The 24,147-nt window shown below is 38.3% G+C and overlaps 1 protein-coding gene across 7 annotated transcripts in view; it reads left to right on the forward strand.

Moving 5' to 3' along the window:
• LOC144014513 (diacylglycerol kinase zeta-like) overlaps positions 1-20,915 on the forward strand; it is an 84,387-nt gene extending 63,472 nt beyond the window's left edge. For all 7 annotated transcript variants that reach the window (XM_077514472.1, XM_077514469.1, XM_077514471.1 and 4 more), the window contains 11 exons: positions 103-143; positions 229-371; positions 577-663; positions 8,309-8,371; positions 8,486-8,542; positions 9,143-9,192; positions 15,487-15,527; positions 15,639-15,759; positions 15,838-15,874; positions 16,115-16,214; positions 20,117-20,915. In XM_077514472.1, the coding sequence (XP_077370598.1) occupies positions 103-143; positions 229-371; positions 577-663; positions 8,309-8,371; positions 8,486-8,542; positions 9,143-9,192; positions 15,487-15,527; positions 15,639-15,759; positions 15,838-15,874; positions 16,115-16,214; positions 20,117-20,233 (857 nt within the window). In that variant the 3' untranslated portion in view covers positions 20,234-20,915. The remainder of the gene's footprint in view (positions 1-102; positions 144-228; positions 372-576; positions 664-8,308; positions 8,372-8,485; positions 8,543-9,142; positions 9,193-15,486; positions 15,528-15,638; positions 15,760-15,837; positions 15,875-16,114; positions 16,215-20,116) is intronic.
• The last annotated feature ends 3,232 nt before the right edge of the window (positions 20,916-24,147 follow it).

Genomic DNA, 24,147 nt, shown 5'->3' on the forward strand with positions numbered 1-24,147 from the left:
GAACAACCTTTGATTTCAGTGAAAAGACTTTTAATATGAAGAGAATACTTTTTATTTCTAGTCCTTGCAACAAACTTTAAATCTCTGCATTTACCTCCACAGCTACAACAGCTGATCGTTTTTACAGGATAGACAGAGCACAGGTAGGTTGATCTCCTTTGATGGTTTGGTGATGTATTGCAACGTGGAGCCTTGATTGCCAGCATTAAATGCCAAATGTTTCATCAGGAACATCTCAACTATGTGTCAGAAATCTCCCACGAGGAACTCTTTATCCTCGACCCGGAACTGATTATAACAATGACAGTCGGCACCTCTCCAACTACCATACCTGATTTGGTTCATCCTTCTTCCAGCTTGGCCAACAACGGGTAGGTCAGATACCACCGCTGCTTACGTCAGCCTTGACCCGCACCATATTAATTGAAGTGGTATCCTCTACACCGCATAATACTGAGAGCTGTTCCAATTTCCGAGTATTTATAACTTGTAACAATGAGATTTTTTTAAATTGGTTTCTATAGCCACCCAGGGTCTAAACTTCTGTTTTGTTTTGATTTTATTGGTTATCTTTAGAGAAAGCAGATTAAATCAGAACCCCAATGGTGTGTTTGTCTTCCCTGAGGCTGCCTGTCTTTCCCCATCGTCACCATCTTCTGACAAGTAAGGACGTACTTTCATCTCAAATTCAACTTTTCAAATTAATTTAGAAATCGACACTTATACTCTTACTGTATTTCTTCATGTATGTGAAGTGGGCGGCACGGTGGACGAGTGGTTAGCACGTCCGCCTCCCAGTTTTCTGAGGACTCGGGTTTGAGTCCAGGCTCCGGCCTTCCTGGGTGGAGTTTGCATGTTCTTTCCGTGCCTGCGTGGGTCTTCTCCGGGTACTCCGGTTTCCTCCCACATTCCAAAGACATGCATGGCAGGTTAATTGGGCGCTCTGAATTGTCCCTAGGCGTGTTTGTGCGTGTGGATGGTTGTCCGTTTCTGTGTGCCCTGCGATTGGCTGGCAACCAGTTCAGGGTGTCCCCCGCCTACTGCCCATAGCTAGCTGGGATAGGCTCCAGCACCCCCCGCAACCCTTGTGAGGAGCAAGAGGTTCAGAAATGGATGGATGGATGGATGGGTGTGTGTGTGTGTGGGGGGGGGGGGGGGGGGTGTATGTATGTATGGATGGATGGATGAAAACATCCTTTCCTGTTTTAGGCTAGTAAAGGCTCGTAATATTTCTAATGTTTAGGCCAGTAATATTTCTACAATGTTTTTACTATGGATGGGCGAATGTCGATACCAGGTATTGTACTGGGCCGGTACGATACCAGGCTTTATTTCAAGGTATAGGTACTCACAACAGCCGGTATCGGTGGCCATTTTGTGGCGTTTTTTTTGCGATTGGAAACTAGAAATTAGAAGAATAGACAATTTCATGCAATTTTAAGGAAAAATGCTAGTGTTCCCTCGTTTTCTGCTGAGGTTAGGTTCCAAAAAATTCCCGTAATAAATGAAATCTGCTAAGTAACTAGCTTTTTTTACATTTATTATAAATGTTTTAAGGCTCTAAAACCCCTCACCACACAGTTTATACACTTTTCTCATTGAGACATTTACTTTTTCTCATATTACTCTCGTTTAAACATTCTCAATGTTCAAATCTTCATAAATGTGATATAGTAGGTAGATTACTGTAAGAAAATACATGCAGAATTGCACTAAAAAACAAACAAACAAACAAACTAAAAAAAAAACCTTAATAAATCCGCAATGGGGTATATGCCACGGAAAATGTGGGACTTCCGACTTCCGTGATTTGGCACATGAGCTTTGATTCCGGTTCCGGTTGCGACGTGTGTGCCGCGTTCCAACACTCACATCCCCCACCCCTGCGCCCCCCAACCGCGTGCTCCCGTTGATTTTGCGGGAGCTTCAGACAACTGACAGACACAATACACAGTCGCACCCATCGCCGGGTGCGCGCAACCGAGGGGCACAAAGTCGGAAGCACAAGTACGGTATTGGGACGCAGCCCACACGTAGCAAACCGGAACGGGAATCAAAGTTCACGCGCAAAAACAGTCCCGCCTCTTCCGTGGCATATAGGCTATAAAGCGAGACCGCAAAAAGTGAATCGCATTATAGCGAGGGAGATATAGGTGTTTCTTTAAAATTATCTTTTGATGTTTTTTAAGGAAATGTTATGTACCGGAAGTACTTGTGTTATTGGTAATTAGTGTCAGTATCGTGGCTAGTCAAGAGTTGAGTACTCGTACTGTTAGTAGTCTGAAAAAAAGTATAGGTATATACATCCCTTTTTTTTTTTTTTTTTTTTTTTAATTTTCGTGAAATAGAAAATAAATGACAGTGATCAACCCCCATCCATCTATTTATTTTTTGTAGTTATTGTTCTCAATAGGGTAACGGGTGAGTAAGAGTCTTATCAACCTTATCAAACACCTTTGGGCTGAAGCAAAACTTGTTTTTTTACAAATAAATGGTCTGACCAAACTAAATGGATACTGAACGTTTCAACACTATGACTACATTTCCCATTGCTGTAGATGCATTTGCCAAGTGCCCACTTACGTTTGTCCATACAGTGTAAAATATGTGGTGATTTGGAAGCTTGGAAATGCACATGCATAAATAAAGTCACACTGAACACACAAGCTTCTAGCAGGAAGCATATTGGAGATTTTAGAAATCAGTTACATGGTGACATCCATACAGAGAACATAGTGTAGTAGGTGCTGTGGGATGAGATTGGCTGGCTCACCGTGAATAGGGCTGTTGGGATTGTCGAGCCTGTTAGATGGCAAAGCTTGCGTGAAGTGGGCAAGAATGATTCTCAGCCCTTTTTGTGTCTGTGCCTGGGTGGGTGCATACACTATTTCCGTGTAGGAGTATACTTTACTCATGAATAATAGTGTTTATTTACATTTTCTCTTATTCTGTCGGTGTAGCAGCAAAATGAAATTCGAATGTGTATGTGTGCATGTGCATTCATGGTTTTAAGATTGCTTTGCCTCCACATTATAAATGCAGCTGCATTTAAAAACATGCATGTATTAAGGGAGCCACATTTATTGATTTCTGGCACACACAATTAACTGACACGTCAGTCAGTAGATTTTATTTGAAGTTGTTTATTTGCTGTTGTACATATATCATTCAATCACCACGAAGATAATTGTACCGGGGAAGGGGGGGAAAAAAGCCCATTGGGCTAACACAGTCCTCCTGGTCATTTTAATGTGTAATTAACTGAATTGCTTCAGAAGTCCACAACCCATGTTTGTTTTAAATGTTGGATTTGACTTGTCTATTTTCTTCATTATACGGTACATCAAATCCCTCTAAATACCCCCCCAAAAAAAAACACACTGAAACACTCTCAATATTTTGGAACTGATCAGCTTCGTGACTAAGGAAAAAAAACCCCAGCTCGAATGAAATTATTTTAGAGAGTGAGCGCATGAGAGAGGGAGAGGGAGGGTGGTAGGGAGAGAAAATTATGACCCTGGATTTTTATTCTTTTTCTCCTTATAAAATGCATTATGGATGCATATGTTTTTACATTAATAAATTAATTAATCAACCTATTTAGTGTTAATCTGTATTTTTTTTCTGTCAAATATCAGAATCGGCATCAGCCTCTAGGAAAAACTTTTTTTTTTTTTAGAAGAGACGCTATGTAAGGAGTCATCAATACAGGTCCTTTTATCTACATTTTCTACTTGGACTACTAAATTCTACAGTAATATCATTGAATTTGTTTATGTTCATAGGAGAATTTATAGCTTGTAGTGTGAATATATTATTATAAATTGACAAGCCAGATTGTAAAACTGTAAATGCCGGTAATGTCATTTAAATATAAAATTAGAAGTTGAGGACATGACACTGATCCAGCAGAACAGAACAATTCCCAGCTAGTGACTTGGTTGGATGCTCGGTAATTGCTACAATCTGAGAAGTTGACATACAGGACAACACAATATTGTGATCCTATATTGGCTAATCCGTGTGCGAGTGCGTATGCATGTTTGTGTTGGCAGTCTGATTTGCAATCCTGAGTGGATCAAGTGGGCGGATGATGTGCAGAGATGACTCGTCCGAGAGGCATTTGTGCACTTAGAGAGAGAGAGATAGAGAGATTGAAATGGTAATGTGAAAAAAAAGTTGGAGAGAGAGAAATGAAATGCATGTCAGAGCTCTTGAATCACATCGTTGTACTGTTTCGGTGCTTGTGCACGCACACACACAACACACACACAGACAAGCAGCGTAGCAGTTTGCCCACGCTCGGCCAGAGGTGAACAATATCCCTCCCACGATAATTACATCCCTCTCTTAGCTTCTCTCCATCACCTGGTCTCTCTCTCTCTCTGTCTCTCTGACAAACACCTACACGTAAAAACATGTTTTTTTGTATTTTTTTTTTCCTTCAAATTTGTCATTGTGGTGGAAATGTTTACATGTTCAAACAAAACCTCCACAAGTACAAAAATTGATGTTAGTAGAAAGAAGTCAAAGGATGTTCGGTTTGGCTTTTTGACATGGACTGGACATAGTTTGAGGGGATTGATGCATTTTATTTAATGAGGATGTATCATTATTCATACCAAAAAACTGGCATCGGGGAATGTTCCTCTCATTATTGGACACAGTGATAATTGAGCATCCCTCTGTACTGCCTGCTGAAGAGCCTTTTTAAGTAACTTTTTGCTTTCATCCGACTTTTCAGCCACCAAAAACTGTCTCTTACCTTGCAGTTGCAGCTGAATGATTTCAAGACAGACTGCACTTATAGGAAAATATGTGTCTGAAGAAATGTACGCTATATCTCATCGGGCTCCCTTTTAACTTGTTTTACTTAGCCGTGGAATAACTTGGAGGGAAAGAATACTTCTTCACCTTCTGCTTAATTAGTCATAGGAAATGAAATGTTAATTTTACCAAGAGATGAAAAAAGGATGATTTAAAAAAAAGTACCGGTAAATGAATAGTTATAAATGTATAAAACTGTGTCTGCAGAGGCGTGTAGCGTTTATGCCACTTTTTGCCTGTGGTGTAGCTAATGAGGTAGTTGAGATTTAACCCTTTCAAGTGGAGTTACTGTTTAAATTCTTCCACATCAACATTACATTGAGACCATTCCTGAATCATGATGTGTGCTGTGATTTTGTTTTTTTTTTTTGTTGAAAAGACCAGTTAGATTCATAATAAAACAAATCCTCTCGAGGCCACCCACCTGAACATCTTGTATCATTAATCAACACACATATAGTTAAACAATAAACATGTTTGAAAAGTTGGATGAAATTGTGTTCTTTGTTTTAAATAACTGTCCACACAGAAGCTGCTACTATAATGTTCAGGTTTGATTGTCACTGTCAGAGAGTAACTCCATCTCTTGTGGTTGAAATCAATACATTGTGCAAATGGTCATGCAAGGAGGTTGGTCAGTGTATACAGAGGATCTGAAGTCCACATACCCCTGTTCAAATGCCAGCTTTTTGTGATATAAATAAACGAGACAAAGATAAATAATTTCAAAACTTTTTCTATCACTTGTGTGATATAACCTGCACGACTCAATTTGGGGGGAAAAAAATTCTTTAGAAAGGCCAAGTAAAAATATTGATTTTGTTTTTTTCCTGTGATAATACAGAAGTCTGCAGTGAATATAAAACGTTTACACAACCTTGTTCAAATGCCATGATTTTGTAATACCAGTGTATATATAAATGAGACCATGATAAATCATTACAAAGTATTTTTAACCACGTGTGCAGCTCAATTCAGAAAGAAAGAAAAAAGAAATCTTGTGAGGCAAAGTAAAAAATAAACTAGTATTTAACACCCTCTTATAACTGGGAATGTGGCCATGCTCAAAATGAACCAGTCACATTAAAACTCATATTAAATCTCAGTCAGTACACAATTGAGAAAGTGCCTCTCATTTAGCACAAATGCATTTCAGTTGTTCTAGTAGGCTTGTCCTGGTATTTTTTTTTTTTTTTTTTTTTTTGCTTTCTACTTGTGTCAGAGTGTTTGGGGAATATCAAATGTTTCTGCCCACACACACACACACACACACACACACACACCTTTGTAAAATAAAAACTTGTGTCTGGTCATTGTATACCAGACATGCATGTAAAAAGATAGAAGAAGCTGTGTAATTGTCGTAACGTGGACTAAACCGCCAGTTGCTAAAAATTCCTGCAACTCCTACATTGATCTCGGCCTCCTGGCACTCTCCCTGACCAGCTTTCTTCTTTTCTTATCAGCAATTTTGGAAGGACGTCCAGTTCTTGGCAATGTCACTCTTGTACCATACTGTAGTTTCCCACTTGATGATTACTTTCATCACTGCTCCATCCTATATTTAATGACTTTGAAATTCTCTTGTTGTCTTTCCCGGTTGATGCCTTTGAACAACGAGATCGGTCTGATGTTATGGAAGCTCTTTGTTGACCATGGCTTATGTTGTAAGACGTGACTGCAAAACTGTCAGCAAAGCCTCCTAAAATCGGTTGAACTTCATTTGGGCATTATTAGCATTAAGGCAGGTGTGTGCTGACTTTGTTTTACATGAAAGTTTGAATGTGATTGCTCACAGCCACATCCCCATTTGTGAGAGGGTGTACTTACTGTACACACTTATACAACCACATTATCTCAATCATTTATCTTAACTTCCCTTCTGTTAAATATTTTGTGTTTTTTTCCCCATTTCACTTGTACAGTTTGTAGATAAATTTAATAGTAGTCAAGTTTTGAACTATTTGTAGTGGTCTCTATTTTTGAATTACAAAAACCTGGAGTTTGAACAGGGGAATATTGTATACTTGTTTTTTCCCCATCTACAGTATATAATATGCAACTATATTCCAATCCTGTATAATAAGACTTCCCAAACCTTTGTCTTTCTTATTGGAGGAGACTTCCAACTAAGAACCTTGTATGACTGTATTGGAATATTTAAAGTGGCACCTATGATATACAGTGGTACCTCTACTTACGAAATTAATTGGTTCCGGAAGAAAGTTCTTAAGTAGAAAATTTTGTAAGTAGAGACGCATTTTCCATGTAAATGCCCTAATCCGTTCCGATGCCTCCCAAAATTCAGACATAAATGTTTTATAAAGCATAAAAATGCATCAAAACATGTAACAAATACACGTTACAATTAGATTATTGCACAATAAATGAGAGTTCTGCGTAATGTAAATAACAAAGAATAGAGTAAAGAATAAAAATGATGGTCATTTAACTTTTTAACTGCTGTCCTCATCGTTTTTTGCCCTCTGGTTCATGTTCTCCTCTCCTTTTTTTTTTTTTTTTTTGCCTGGTGTTTTGTAAAGAACTGATCCATGTATGTTTTTTTTTTTTTTTTTTTTTTTTTTTTTTTAAACAATCCTTCGTTAATGTCCAATGCAAACATCATCTTAGTGAGCAAACGCCCGACTGGTGAACACTTTTTCTGGGTGATTCTTTTAAACAAATTCTGAAACTTGATGGATGGATGGATGGATGGATAGACAAATTGCTCTTTAACAATTTGACAATTTCAGTAATTGTAAAATATAAATCTAAGAGGAAACATTGTTTTCATTTTTTTTTCCTCAAATATGGCATGCAATGTAAAGATGTCAGGAGCTCAACATCGTCCCTTGAGAGTTGTTGCTGTCCAGCAAGTTCATACAGTTTGTAGAGAATCCTGACATGGATTTTATGAATCTCGGTCCTGCTCTACTGAACCATGCTATTTTATAGCCTCTGCAACCTAGTTCTATCAATGTGACACAGTACTGAGACTTAATCCTTTTTTTTTAAATTGAGAGCTAAAGCTTAACTTTCTTGCCTTTCTGGTTTACAACTTTAAAACTTGTCTTCTGAAAGTGTCCTTTGCTTTGCTCATGAAAGTATTTAGGCACCCTTTAGACACTGTGAACATTCAGTAAATGAATGACATTTCACATTCTGCATTGCTTTCAGAAGACTCAAAATTATACTATTGGCCTTTAAACAGCAATTGTTTAATTGTGCTGATTTTTGGAAGTTATTCATGATTGTTGGAAATTGCTCATGTAGTTCCCTCTTTCGAGGCCATCCTGTGGGCACTGTCTCGGAAAGAAAAAAAAAGTACGAAGAAAAAGATATGACCCGTTATTCACCTTTGAGAAGCAGATCAGAAAAGTTACTTCCATTGATGTTTTCTGTAATGGCAGTGTGTCACAATACTTTATTTAACGTGTATGCGGACCTGGTCCATTCAAGCACACTGTGTGCTGTCTTTTAGGATGAACAGTGACAGCTCTGCCTCAGCACTGAGTCCAACACCTGAGGTTAGAAAACTCCGAAGGTTAGTCAACAGTTGCACAACATTACATAAACGCTGACTCCACAACTACTTCACCTTTTTTTTTTTTTTAAATACTCTTTTGTCTCATGCTTTTGCTGCTTTGTGGGTTAACAGACAAGGTTGCATCCAGCGCTCCATCGCCACTCATGATGAGCTTAAGCCAGTAATGAGGTCAGTACTCCCACTGCTTGACTTTTGGATCAAGTGCTCACAATCAATGTATTTCACTATAAATAGCAACCATACCTGACAAAACAGTTAGCTTTTCAGAATGAGGGGGAAAATCCACAAGAACCTAATATCGCCTGCTTAAATTCTGCACCCTTTTCACTGCTGTTATGAAACAGAATTTTTCATCCCATTGTTTGATGGTGGATGTTTTTATCCAAAAATAAGTGGTTGAAACATAACTTTGTCTCTTGTCTGAAGCATTGATGAATTATTAATCCATCAATCATTAATTTATTATCATTAGGGAAAAGCCAAAAGTCACTTCTTCTCATTTCAGAATCTCCCATTGGTTTAGTTGTCTTTCTGTAAATTCTCAGACAAAATGTTTCTGTAGGCTTCCGCACTCATTTTGCTGCTGCTACCATGTGATGTAATGTGCTGAAATGTTATGTTATCAGATATGTCCAAAACTGTATATAGAAATGCTTTTTTTTTTTTTTTTGTGAGGATGGCTATTGATTTTGATGGTGTAAATATACAGGGGACAAGCAGAGACTGTGACAAACGTGCATATGTTTATTTGTGATGGTCTCTCTCCAGACATGGAACAGGTCAAAAGTCAAGTGATGCAGGAGGAGAAGAAGAGAAAGGTACTGCACCCGTGCAAACACGCTACCACACAATTGTGGTTCATTTATGTTGCACATGACACGTAACTTGGCAATCTTCACAGCTTGTGTGGCTCAGAGCGGATAAAAAAAAGAAGTAGAAAAGCAAGCCAGGTTTTGTGACGAGTTCTCCACTCGTACCCACTGTTTTTCTCTCACTTTGCATGAAATTTGTTTTGCTCGTTGCTTTTTAACTGTAGACTAGCCTGCCCTGCATGATTACTGTACACATCCTCAACTGGCACAGTTTTTAAATCACTGATTAGCTTGGGTTGGGCGATATGGCCAAAAAATAAAATCGCGATTTTTTTTTTCTGACATTCTGGACGATTACGATTTTAATCGATTTTAATCAAACGTTTAAAAAATAAATAAATAAACAAGGTTTGATTTATTCAAAAATAAATTTTCAGACAATAACATACACTGATTTTGAAACAGTTTTAACGTAAATTTAACATACATAGCTTGTGCAAATAAATAAAATAAATAATAATAAATAAATATACTCATGTCTTTTAACTTAAATGCCACATAGCTGGGCAAAAAACCTACTCACAGCCTTTGCGCAACTTAAATGCCATAAATAGCTTATGCAAAAAAAAAAAAAAAAGCTACGCAGTTTTTGCGTAACCTAAATGCCACATAGTTTGTATAAAAAAAAAAAAGCTACTCATAGCCTTTTGATCAACTTAAATACCACATACATAGCTTGTGCATAAAAAAGGTACTCATAGCTTTTGCTCAACTTAAATGTTTCATAACAGCTCAACTCACAATAACATTTGTATATAACAGAACTTCAAGATCAACAGCTTATAATAATCAGCACCACCTTTGATTGTAATTAAACTCAAATTCCTCGCAAAAAAAAAAAAAACTAGACTGTCAACTGAATCTGGCAAAAGACAAGCTCAACTCAAGCTCAAATTCTTTCGGGTGCATTTGGAGCAAGTGCTGTAAGAGGTTAGTTCTGCTGCTACTTAGTCTTCGTTTTACAGCTGTTTGGCAAACCTTGCACACGCTTGTAGTTTGGTCTACGTCACTCTCCAATTCCATAAAATAGACGCAAACACGAGTTCCTCAATCCTGCCTTCATGTGCTATGGGAAAGATGGACATTACCACTCGGAAACTCCTAATTACATCCGAGTTCTGTTCATGTGAATTTGTTGTTATAGCAAAATTGTGTAATTTACGTAATTGTGTAGATTCTAAAACAGCCTTCTGTGCTAGCAGACATTAGCGTCCTTTATAAGTGTTAATATTTCTTACCATTCACAAATCCTTGTGCGCTCTTCGCCGTGTTGATACTTGAAAAGTTCACTCAGCTCGGAAACTCGGGTATGAAAATAAATTCCCAGTTCTCCAGTAGAAAATACGACATGAGGGGGACGTTCACGTGCAATTGTCTACCCGACATGTGCTATTTACCATAATTACGATACCGCATGAAGGCCGCAACTCTTCGTCTTCTGCAGCAGACATAATGTGCGTGAGTGGTATCGTAGCGTTAGCAAACAGGCGCTGATGGGGGGGCTCCGGTGGAGGTGTGGAACATAATGTCACTTGCCTTCGGTGTCACTTGCCTTCGGTCCGGGTGGCGTGGGTTCGCTTCGCCGTGAGTGAGTGAGTGAGTGGGGGAGGGAAAAAAAACAAAAAACAGGCGGTAATGTGTCAAATGCCTGCACGGCTGTCGCGGGGTCCTGTGCGCCTTCCGATGACGTCTCATACCGCAGCTTTGCTATAGTAGGGTGACATCATCAGCAAACGCGCCAGCCACCAAACGAAGGACCCCAGAACAACGAGCGTAAGCAGACGCGAGCCGGAGGAGATGTGTATTTGTTTATAAGCACCTGGATTTCACGACTTAGCTCATTTTCACATCGTGGTGCTTTAAATGGACGAATTAATCGAATTAATTCGATTTATCGCCCAGCCCTAGCTTGTATATCAAATTATTGTGAGCTAATCCTTAAATTTGAATTTATCTACCAATTAAGGTCTTCCTTGTGTTTTATTTAAGGGTTCATTTGACAAAATAATTAAGGCCCATTTTGGGTTCAGCTCAAGTTCTTGTTTTTTGTTTTTGTCAATATATGGTACTCTTTCTACAAGACTGAAATTATGGACAATAAATCAATGATGCCAAAATCACATCAAGGTATTGTCAGACGACCAGGGAACATCCAATTGGATAATAGTAGGGGACTTGTTATGGTTTGAAGGGGTTTCTGTAATGCACTTTGAATGCCTCAAACCTCAATTAATCCATGTCATCTAAGCAATTGAAGCTTCAGGTAAGCTTAATTGTGTTTCTGAAAAGCCCTTCCACTGTTGAGCTATTGCTATTCAGCGGACATTGCCTTTCTGGACGTTCTCATGTTTGCTAGTTTTTGACACACGCTGACAGATCCCATAAGGTCAGGTAGGTTGCATCAAACGGAATAGTTCAGTGGAGCATGTGACGTGTGCGTGTTTGTGTGTGCGTGAGCATGTGCTTGTGTGCGTGCTTAGGCACAGATCTTCTGTTCCCCGTTTATCTTGTGGGATATGTTCCAGAACCACCCGCGATGGGTGAAAATCCACAATGTAGAGCCCACATCATTTTTGATGTGTACTCATTAAAACATACTTATTCAACCAAAAAACACTTTCTCAATATCCCTAAACATACTTATTAAAAAAAACACACACACTTTCTAAATATTCCTTAGATCTTGTTCTCACTCTTACGGTGTCAAAAAATGGGCTAATATTGTAAACATCAGTTGTGAGGAAGTGAAGATACCTTTGATCTTATAATTCTCCAAATAAGAGGTGAAGTGTGCTTCAAACTGTTTATTTGTCAAATTGAAGTTTACTGTAAAACTGGTACATAAAAGAGAATTAAACATCGGATTTTCAAACCAATATGTTCAGTCAAGGCATATAATTTCATTTTTTTTTTTAAAAAGCCCCCTGTCCAAATGCTGTCATCTGAAAAGTCACATGAAACTACCTACCCAGAAACCCTAACCCAAACAAACACACATGGAGCAACAACATACAATACAGTAGGCATTAATCACAGTAACTATATGACTGTCTGTCTGTCTGTCTGTCTGTCTGTCTGTCTGTCAGCCAAGACTAGTAATTACCGTAAATAAAATAAAATGTATGGTTACAGCAGTCTTCAAATGTCATGTTTATGTTAAGCTTATTTTAGTCTTTTTCAGCCAATATAAGGCTCAGTTCAACCACACATACACACACGCTGAGCATCCCAATGCTGCAGTGGGGAAGGTCAAATGAAAAGTGGTTTTGTGTAAGCGCTGCACACGGCTCTTTTATTCTCTTTTATGTACTTACCTATCCTTTGATGCACTTATTGGCCTTTCTCTTGGTGAAACGCAAATATAGTGCATATAAGTATAAAAGTGCTCCAGAAAATCTTAGCAAACTTACTCCCCACTAGGCAAATAAGCATGCGAGGCAAGTCAGTATGCTGCACTTACCTGTTACTTTACTTATATTACATAATCAAATACATACAAGTAGTTGAGGAAATAATGCTTATGCAAGTAGAATTTTTTTTTTTTTACATTATCTTTTAGTTAAAGAAAAATGAAAGCAGTATAAATTATAATGTAATGTTTACTAACCAATGCCAACCAGCCAACAATAGCATTTCAATCATGTGTTTTGTAATTATTGGCAAAACAAACAAACAAAACAATAGTATTAGTAAGCTTTAGGCATGTGTGACCATGAGAGGCAGTGCCTCACCTGTGGAGGAAGAGTACAAATAAATAAATAATGACTACATAAAATTATTTTGTGTTTTAGTTCTCTAGTCTGCTTTATATTGTTTGATTTTGAATTGAAAAATGTCCAGAATTAAATTGTTTAAGTTGCTAAATTTCCACATTTCCTGTTCAAATACATGGGGCGAGATGGGAAGTGAGGCAGCAAGAAGCCAGCCTCACCTCAGATTGCGCAATCTCAAACAAAAAGCAGAAATAGTATATAGTAACATTTATTCATCAAATTACTGCAACGGAGGAGGTTATTGGAGAGTGTTTGTTCTTCACATCTCCAATATGATGTTTTCAGACACTGGTAATATCCGTTAACATTTGACATATTCAAGCTATTGTGTTTAATATTTGCATGTTAGATTGTAGCTTTTGCTTATCGCATACAACCGCAGCTAAAACAAAGTGAGGCAGACAGCATAATGTCCCCACACTGCGTCCTGTGACAGCAGACGTATACTGAAGGTGGTGTACGAGAGCTCACATTGGTGCCAGTCTTCTTCTATGTAGCAAGTTTGTTCTTTGACGTTGTCAGACTAAAGGCTGATCTCATCGGACTGTTTAGCTCGCATACGGTGAGGCGGAATGAACGCACAACTCCCAGACAGCTTCACGGCTTTTTGTCGAAAATGATTTAATTCAGTCTATACCAGAGGCGAAAGTTTCTCCAGTTTGCACTCACTGTGTCAGCCACAACAGTGCCTGCGGAAAGATTATTATCCCATTAAAACGACTGCAAACGTTCATTCGGAATTCAGAGACAAAGATAACGGCGGTATTGCTCTGGAGCCCTTCCTCGTGTTTTTGTTCTGGGAATATGTGCCTCATTTAAAAGTCAAGCAAGGTATGACAATAAAGCGGTGTATATTTGACCTAAAATGAGATCAGACTATGAAACAAATCATCCAAAATCCAACAGAACAACTTGATTTTGAACTTTTTTTTTTTTTTTTTAAACAGACTGTGGTTAAATTGTTTGACCATTATATCGCATATTAATTATTATTAACATTATTATTATTAACAATGTTATTATTAGTAACATATTAATAGTTTCAAAATATTTCATTATATGCCTAGATTAAAAATAATATCTTTTTTGGCTATCATGCTCTTGACTTTGTAAATGGATGGAAATGTTTTTTTATGACAAAAATGCTGATTTTATTTTATTTTTTTTAAACTGGCTGTTAATTTAATGGCAAATAAACCTCTCTGTTTGGATCACAAATTTGTAAATCTGACTGTAATGTCAGTACCTCACCAGCCATGAAGCGCACCACGCGTCACTGGTAAGTTTATAGTGCGCTGTATTTATTTTATATTAGCCTCATGCACTGTCAGTCTTATCGCAGACAAATGAATTCACACTACCCCCACATCAATAAGAAAGGGATTGTGAACTTCAGTCTAATGAGTCCACCTTCGGAAAGCTGTGGTGTTTTGCTTTCAACTCCGTGATGCTGTAGAAACTTTTGTAACGAGGAATGGTCCAAAATCTCTCGACTGTTGTGCAGGTCAGACCTGCAATTACACAAAAGCTTTGCTTGAGGTTATTGCTGCCAGACGAGGCTCAGCCACGAACTAAATATCAAGATTCACGTACCTTTCCCCCCCGCGCTGTGAATGTTTACTTGTGTCCAATAAAACATGGAAACACATGGTAATAGTTTGTGTGGTATTAGTTAAAGCAGACTGTTTAGTTTTTTACGTTTTTTTTTCCTCCAATCAATCTAGGCAAATCTAGTTGGTTGTTGTTTTTTTGTTTTGTTTTTTTGCAACTGTATGTGTGTTGATCTTGATTCGCCTTCCAGCCATGAAAGCTCTTAAAGATTTCTCTCTCTCTCTCTCTCTCTCTCTCTCTCTCTCTCTCTCTCTCTCTCTCTCTCTGCCTCACATAACTGGATTAGGTCTGTGCTTTTAAGAGTGAGGGGCGGTGAGAGCAAGGATTGAGGTCAACCTAATGAACATTCATCTCAATGCGTTGCTTCAGCTATACACAGACTTTGTTTAACAAAACCGTGATGTTGTTTTTTCCCTCTTTGAATTCAATTAGATATCCCTTTCTACAGTTACAATATATATAATGCTTTATTTCCTTAAAGCGTTCTTTGTGTTCGTATTCCATCAGTTCCCTTTTCTTTTTTTTTTAAACCACAGAAACTGTCAACTATTGTGCTAGTACCAATATGGCAGGCATGATGACTTATTTTAATAAGAGCAGAGGTGCTCTAGGGGTGTCCAATATTAGTCGAACCCTCACCCCACTTATTGTTTTTGCACGAGTGTCAGCACTGTGACAGTGCTGAAAGCAAGGTCATTATGTCACCCAAGTCCTAACTTTGCATTGGAAAGGTTTACATGCAAAGGAAGGTCCAGGAAAAACAAACATGTCAATAATAACTTAATGCCTAAGCAAACTGTCAGATTTCTCAGGGTTTGGGAATGTCCTTTAATGTAATTCTTTGGTGTCTATGCAGAACTGTTGATGCAGTGTGTAAAGACCAACAATATGAAGAAGGTGAGTCTTTGTGTGGGAAATTTGATTGTGGTATGTTGATGTTCTTCTATTGAACTGAAATCTGTTATTCTCAATTAAATGCATTTTTGTGTGTTTGTGGGGTGGAAACAGCTGCAGGAGCTGCATAAGAAAGGATGTGACCTCACATGTGTTGACCAATCGGGTTGCAGCCTGCTGCACCATGCCGTCAGTGCGGGAAACAAGGACATGGTCAGCTTCATCATTGTCAACGGTAACAGTGGTCATACGCCGCCGTCGATTTACACGACTGCATGAAGTCCACTCATTTGCTATGTGTTTGATTTTGCAGCTCCAAATGAACTAATTGATATGACAGAACACATACAGTGAGTTCATGTTTGTCTTTGATCTTATTAAATGTCTCAAATGTGTGGTCAGTAGAACCTTGCAGATATTTTGCAACGTGTGCTCCGCATGCAAATAGGCAAACTTGTGCAAGTTGAATTTGTTCAGTGACGAAGTGTATAACAATTACCTGCATATCAAATACATATTCCGCATTGAAATGTCATTTATCCATTCTATCAAAAAAAACAAAAAACTATATATATTCTGGTTTTCAACAGCGGTGAAACAGTTCTACATCGGGCTGCGTCACTGTGTCACAGGAGCATCTGCCATTATCTGGTAGAAGCAGGAGCCTCACTGATGAAAACCGACTTGCAGGTGGGTTGAGAAAATCAATTTACACTGAATTGTTTTAATATAGACATAAGGACATAATTAATCATTATATTTTGTATATTTAGCACTAAAATGTTCATCCAAACCTTACAACGTAAGGTCGAAACCATAATGCAAACGTACAGTATATATATGTAATGACAAACCTTCAAGCAACTGCTATTGTAAAACATGGAGCAGCAATTCAGAGAAGAATTGCAGACCTTCTTTGCCTGTAAAATACATAAAGATTTGCGGTTGTAACAGGACAAAAGGTGGAAAAGTTAAAAAGGGGTATGAATATGTTTCCTAAAATGGATGATGTATTTGCTACCAGGCTTTCACTGGGGACTTCCAACCTAATCCAACTCTTAAAACCTCCACTATTACTTTGCAATTATAGAAACAATCAATAGCATACAAAACTGCAGTACACAGCTGTGACACGGACATCATCTGGAGCAGTTAACACCTAATGAAAACAATATTTTAAAAACAATAAAATACATCGCAATCAGTAGAGATACATGTAACAATATCCAAATGTCACGATACTAAGGGTGTCACGATTTCGATTTTTTATCGAAATCGATCGAAATTACGTCACGATTTCGAGCATCGAAATAGAAGAGAGGACACACGATTCGATGCCCCCCCCCCCGCGCCCGCCGCCACCGCCGCCACCGCCACCTCCCAGGAAAGCAAATGAGACGCAGCCATTCAGCTACTAGCTAACGGCACTTGTTAGCTGACTTCTCCTGCAGTCATGATGGCAAGCGCGGACAGACACAGCAATGGTGCTTCAAGCCGCTCCCGCTTCTCTCGTCACCAGTTTGGAAACATTTTGCGTTCCCGGTGAGTTATGTCGACAACGTTCACGTTGTCGATAAAAAGACCACAGTTGCAAGATATGCTATGTGCGCGTACTGTACTCGGCCACGGTGTTACGCCCGGCTCATCAAGGGGAAGGGAAGTAACACAATAACAGAAAATATAGAGTAGATAAACACGGGTCGACTTTAACATCTGAGTAGTTTTAATTGAAATTTCAGGCAGGGGTTTGACAAGGGAGTGAAAGTGGAAGGTGAACAAATAATAACCGCATTTGACAGAACTGACAGAACGGAGGAGAAACAACAGTAACCAATAGGGGTATAATACACGGATACACAATAGCGTCGCGCTGGCACAGTCGTCCAATCGGAGTGTCGCGCTGGCACAGTCGTCCAATCGGAGTGTCGCGCTGGCACAGTCGTCCAATCAGAGTGTCGCGCTGGCACAGTCCTCCAATCAGAGTGTCGCGCTGGCGCATTCAAACTGAATGGCCCGAGCCGCCAGCCGTAACAACGGGAAACACGACAAACATGACGGGACATTTACGCAGGCATCACAAAGATTTAGATTTATCAAATTCAACTAGAAGTGGGAAAACAACGGTCCAACCAACTATTTCATCCTCATTTACAGTGAAACTTCCACACACTTCAGCTCGCGCGAAACGCCAGATCCATAGGTCTATTTATAGCAGCAGACCTGCAGCCTTGGAAAACGCTGGATTCAAACATTTAATTAGTGTACTTGAACCACGCTACAGTATGCCCAGCAACTGTAAATGTTGGGATATAGTTTGTTCAGGCTGTATTTGTTCCATGACTTTGGATACAATATATTTTTTGTTGTTGTTGCACATTGCACATTATTTTAAGAGGAACGCACAGCACACTGTTGTAACCAAAAACAGTCAATAGATGGCAGGCACCCACTGTGACTTTTTGTTTTTGTTTTTTTATTTTTTATTTTACACTTCAGTAAGAACAAGACGGTTAACTTTATATTGTAAATAAATTCTTTGAATTTGATCATTCCTGCCTAATGTCAATTATCATATATTACATAAATTTACACAAAAATAATATGGAAATTGCATCACCTATATGTAGCCGATCTTTTGAAATAAGATTTACTGTACAATGAATAGAACCAATGATCATAGACTAGCCTTAGCCTACAGAAGCATATGCCTCTGTGTTATAAAGTGGGGGAGCGGAAAAAAAAAAAAAAAAAAAATCGAAAAAAAAATCGAATCGTGACCCCAAAATCGAAATTTAAATCGAATCGTGGAGTTGGCGAATCGTGACACCCCTACACGATACGATATTATCACGATATGAAGCTCACGATACGGTAATTATCACGATATTGTGGGGACGTTGGTGATATTTAAGAAAAGGTCACAATATTGTAAAAAAAAAAAAAAAAAAAGCTCATACTAAAAAAAAAAGCACAATATTGCACTTTTGTTTTATTATTATTATTTTGTTGTTGTTGTTATTATTATGTTGTTCTTGCATACACACATATTGACTTGTTTCACATGCATATTACATTCCCCTTCATCTGACAATTAGTGTAGATTTTAAACATAGAAGGGCCAAAACATCCCTAATGGAAATTAAATTTTACTAAAAAAAAAAAAAGAACCACAAAAGGGTGCTAGAACTACACAAATGGAAATCAGCCTGACTTTTTGAACAGATGCGTTTAAATATCGTGAACATGACGACGACGATATTGTGGCAGTTTTAATATCACGATATCACAATATCGTGTTTATCGTTACATCCCTAAGCGATACTGATGTTGCAAGACATTTTGCTCTGACCAACCAATTAGAGGAAGGGAAAAATTTTACGTTAAATCTGATCAAACAAGAAAAAACAACAATTCTGAGAAAAAGATAACAGCACTATTCCTCTGGCCGGCAGTCAAACATTTGAATGCTGTAGCAAAACAAGAAAAGACCTGGAAGTTGTTGACTGGCTGCTAGTCTGCCTGAACACTGTCAAGGATCCCTACAGCAAGACACTGAACCCCCAAACTGCTCAGGGGTATTTCATCTTATGACATCTCTCCCTTGCCTACATGTCGGTGTGGATTTGATTCTTTGCACTCTAATGCATGCAGTCACTGCTGGAAATTGGAAAAGCAAGACAGGTTTAGTTGGATAGCAGCAATCATACATGAGACAAAGCCAAAATTCTTTACAGAGACAGAATTAATTTTTAAAAAATGGTGGGAAAATGACAAAAGATGAAAGTTACGGTAACATCGCAAAATAAAAGCAAGAGAACAAGAAAAAAATATTTTCCATAGATGAAGCAGCCGCAGTGATCTATAAAGTTTTTCAGCAGTTTTAAATGTCATGACAGTTTGAGCAGATGTCAGGAATTTCGTATCGCAGATGAGCATCACTTTGTTTAGTTCTGGTTCTGAAAACAATAAGCCTGCACCCAATGACTTGACGGGTATTCCAGTTTCTTTGGCAACCTAAATTATTTTCAGGTCCAAGACCATTCAGAACTTTGTAAACCAAAAAATAAAATTACTCAGGAACATAGAGCCTTAAGGACCGGTGTGATGTGGTCTAGTTGGTACTGGTAAGAAATGGAGCAGCAACATTCCGTGAACCAGTTGTAGCCCATCGGATTCCGTTTCTGTTCAGCCCTGGAAAAAAATAGTCTATCTATCAATCTATCTAGGACTGTCCGTGTGTGAAAAATTGAAACGGCGTAAGAATGACTTTCTCATGTCTTCAGTAAAAAGGGACATCACATTGATTGATAGTACTGTCACTGTTTTGTTTTGTTTTTAATAAAAAAAAATAAAAAAAACTAGTAAACCAAATATACACTTTTCCTCTTTTCTGAAACATTGATCAGGATTATTCATCCATTTATTTACATGAGACATGCTATTAATAAGATTAAAGATTTGTAGTTCGTAATTTGACATAGACATGATGTTCTTGACCAGGGTCAAAATTGATATTAAACAGTATGCAAAGGTTAACTAGAAAAGTACACATTTTTGGCATCAAAAACAAAAGACTCTTTCTTTCTCGTCAGGGTGACACCCCAAAGAACCGTGCCGAGAAGGCTCAGGACGCTGAGCTGGCAGCTTACCTGGAGAACCGGCAGTACTATCAGATGATCCAGAGGGAGGACCAAGAAACGGCCGTCTAAGCATCTTCAGAACCAAAGTGCAAGAAGCTGCCAAGTGAGCTGTGCCAAAAGTCACCACGATGAGGACAACTAAACATATTTATCAAGAAACACCTCAGGACATTTTATTTCCTGTTGTCTCAGTAGATCATAACCGGTGTGTGGAAAAAAAAACATTTGAAATAGCTACAAATATCTGAGACTTTTTTATTTTATTTTTTTTAAATTTTTTTAAACTTTGCTTTTACATTTTGATTTAGCAACATAGACTTTGCCATGAAGGGGCCATTCATGTGAATATTTTTTTCTGTTTGGACTGACAAGGCATAAACAAAACTAGAAGTTTTTAGCAATCGTGTTTTAGTAAGCGTGTTGCTATTCTAGTGGTATTTTTTGTTGCTTTTTTTTTTTACACAAGTGTGCATAGTAAATTATTTTACAAGTTGCTTGCACAACAGCTAGCCAAATATTCACATACCAAAAAGAAAGAAAAGATAAGAATCACATTTTAGAGACTTTAGCATTTGATGTTAGCATATTTAACTTGCAAGATTATTTACTTTTATTTATACTCGCCAATTATATCTTACAATTAAGTTGATACACTGGTTGTGAAATATTTTTTGTTTGTTTGTTTGTTGTTGTAATGTAGTTTTTAAAATTGCATGTCATGAGGTAATAAAACATTTTCCAGTGGTTTCAATGCCTTGCTCCACTGTTTTCTATATGTAAAAAACAAAAACAGAAGTTCCAAACAGATGAACTGTCAGATATTATTCGAAATCAAAAGAATATCAAATTAAAATATCAAATCTAAATGTATATAATAATAATAATAATAATAATAATAATAATAAAGAATTATTATTATAATTATTATAATTATTATTATTATATTAAATATACAAAATACTGTATAGTATGCACATGTGCGGTACATAATGGTACATGACGTACCATTCACGGGTTACTTTACAGTCATTTTGTGAAAAGTGCATTTTGTGTGTCTCCAAACTGTTTGGAAAGTTGATTCACAAGAAGTTCATTTACCAGGTGCGATCCATTCCATTGTTATGTCAAGTCAAATTTGGCAGATAAAAGTTTGGGAAGAATATCAGGTATTGAGTTGGCATTTGGAAGCAGTTTAAATGGCATTCACCTTGTGAAATACAAGTCAGGAGAGCTCAATGCAAGGAAAGGACACCATCGTTAGGCTGGAGAAAACAGCATGCTGTATGTAAATCGATAAAGCGGTGGTGCATTTCTGAATGTATACCTCAATCATTTCACAAAAGTGAGTACATCCCTCACGTGTTTGTAATTGTAATACAGTACATCTTTTCATAGGACAACGCTGAAGAAATGACACATTGATGCGATGTAATCAGTATACAGCTTGTAAAGCAGTTTATACAGTACTCTCCTGAAAATAACACAGCACAGTCAATGTCTAAACCACTATCAATAGTTTATATGGCCAGCATTATTTTTCAGCATTGCCTTAAGGGGATGGACATCACCCGAGTTTCACAGCTTGCCACAGTGGTGGCGCAACTGCATCAAAGATTGGCTCTGAGCCACTTGCTGTTGCCTTTGCTGATGGACAGTTTGACACAAGAGGTCAGACGGATGATCTGAAAGAGAGGCCAGTGGAATGTTGAGGTTAAGGAGTAGGACAGACGGACAGGATGTGGATTGAGCTCAACAGAGGGATTGGACAGAAATGGAAGGTTCGGAGACAAATGGAGAGGCCAGATTGGGATGGTTTGGACGTGCAGAGGAGAGACACTGACTAGATGGTTGATGATGGCAAGGGAGCCACAAAGAGGATATTTGTGGCTGTGGGGAGAGAAGACTTGCAGAGGACAAGAAGAGATTTGCTGTGGCAACCCCTGAATCGGGTGATGCCCAAAGGCTAAGGATGAAGGAGGAGGAATGGAGTCTCATTTCATCACCTGCTGAGGTAGTTTGCTTTTCAAGGAGGACACACCCTAACGTAGAATATGTAACCTCATAGCTTGACTCAAAGTCCCCAAATTTCGGTTTGTGGACTTTCTTAGTTTGAACTACGACTTTGTACGACTTTGACTTGAAGCACATTTAAAAATCGACATTTTCAAGCAAATGTGCTATTTGTTTTGTTTTTGAAAGAAAATCAGAATTGTGTGTGTGTTTGTACTGCACACAAACTTGGCAACCCACCAGTGTGATGTGAAGCGGAGTCCTCAGGCCACCTCATGAAGCAAATATCTTGGGGGTGCTCTCAAGACTATTTCATTTGGATTAAAGGATTATGCTTTGAACATTGGGGAAAAGAGGTTGCTACACAAAAGATTAACGACAACAACTGCAACATTTAACGTCAACTGTCGCTATAAAACCCACAAAAAACTACAATAGCGTCACAGTTTAACTGAAACATTAACGAAGCTTCATGTTTATGTGTTAAATTGAGAATACAGTAAAGTGATACACAATACAGAAAGTGTTTTGGGACCTTTTACTAGTGTTGGTACAGCTAACTAATGTGTAATGCAAGTGCAGATACTGAGTGCAAAGTGCCTAATGTGTAACTATTGCATGGTATGCGTTGTGACTGAGCAAGATTATGCAACTTCACTTAAAGCAACACTTAGGAACTTTCCATTTATGTTGATTATGGCGGTGCCATATGGGCAAAAGCCAAAATGTTATGCCTGAAGGAAGACCACATTTTCTATGAGGACAAGCGCATTGTGTCGTTTTTGAGCTCACGCCAGCGAGTGAAATCCGGGCCAATGTTGATCCGAGACTGTCCTTTTATCTGGGTAGCTTCTCTTTTTCTTTTTTGTCTTGTCAGGCAAAAATTTTCAGTTGCTTTGCAGCTTCTGCCAGGAAAGCAGTAAACGTGTCGACATTCAACTGACTTCCGTCTTTGTAACAAATGTGGAAAGGAGGAGTGACGTATGCCATAAAGCAGTCAGCACATTTGTAGTTTTTTCACTCAAAAACAGTTCAAACAGGTCAAAAGTGACCCAATTGTGGATAAAGAAAAAAAAAAATGGACTGATCCACTATATGGGTCAATTTGACCCAAATTTCTTAGCTGTTTTGTCCAAAATTACCCAATTTTTTTTTTTTTTACCTAATGCTGCATTCGAGGATGGTCGGAAGTTGGAAATATCCAAGTTCAAACCAGGAAGTGCATCCGGGAACGCCCCCTTGAACTCGGAAATTCCACTCGCGAAGTCGGAAAAAAAACAAGGACCCCAACTTCACCAGCGGACTACAATGTGACGTCACTCTGAATGGCAAAACACAATTTACTCGAGTATAAAACTAGATAGCTTCTATCCTTCATAAATATTCACCATAACTTCATGTAACGCAACGTACGTGACAGTATTGCCGCTATATCCCTGCATGAAATTATACGTTTAAACTACTTAACTGTATGGAATGCTTATGAAATAAGATTAGAACAATAAATGAAGCAACATTGCAAAAAGTTACGTTTTCTGGAGGTCAAATTGAGTTTTGAGGACCAAAATAAAAAACAATTTATCACTATCCGCCATTTTGGTTGTTTACTTTCACCTTGAACGCTTTGAGGTCGGAACTGGGAAGTTTCAACTCTGATATTTCCGACTTCCGCCCATCCTCGAATGCAGCATAAGTAAAGGATCTGACCAATATTTATGAGTTGTTTGACACTAAAAGACCCATTTCTTGACTCAAAGTTGAGTCAAATTGACCCGAGTAGAGTAGCGGTCCATTTTTGACCCATAGTTGGATTTTTATTTTTTTTTTCCAACAGTTTTTAGTGTTGTGTGGCAGTGTTCCTACCATCCTCCTCAAAGTTGCTTAGTGCCAGTAAAAATGATAGACCCCGAAAGCCATGGCAAAGGTACCAGCTAGTTTTAAGTCGATGTTTCATCAGAAGAGATATGAAAATA

Source organism: Festucalex cinctus, chromosome 2 (assembly GCF_051991245.1).
Source record: "Festucalex cinctus isolate MCC-2025b chromosome 2, RoL_Fcin_1.0, whole genome shotgun sequence".
Lineage (NCBI taxonomy): Eukaryota > Metazoa > Chordata > Actinopteri > Syngnathiformes > Syngnathidae > Festucalex > Festucalex cinctus.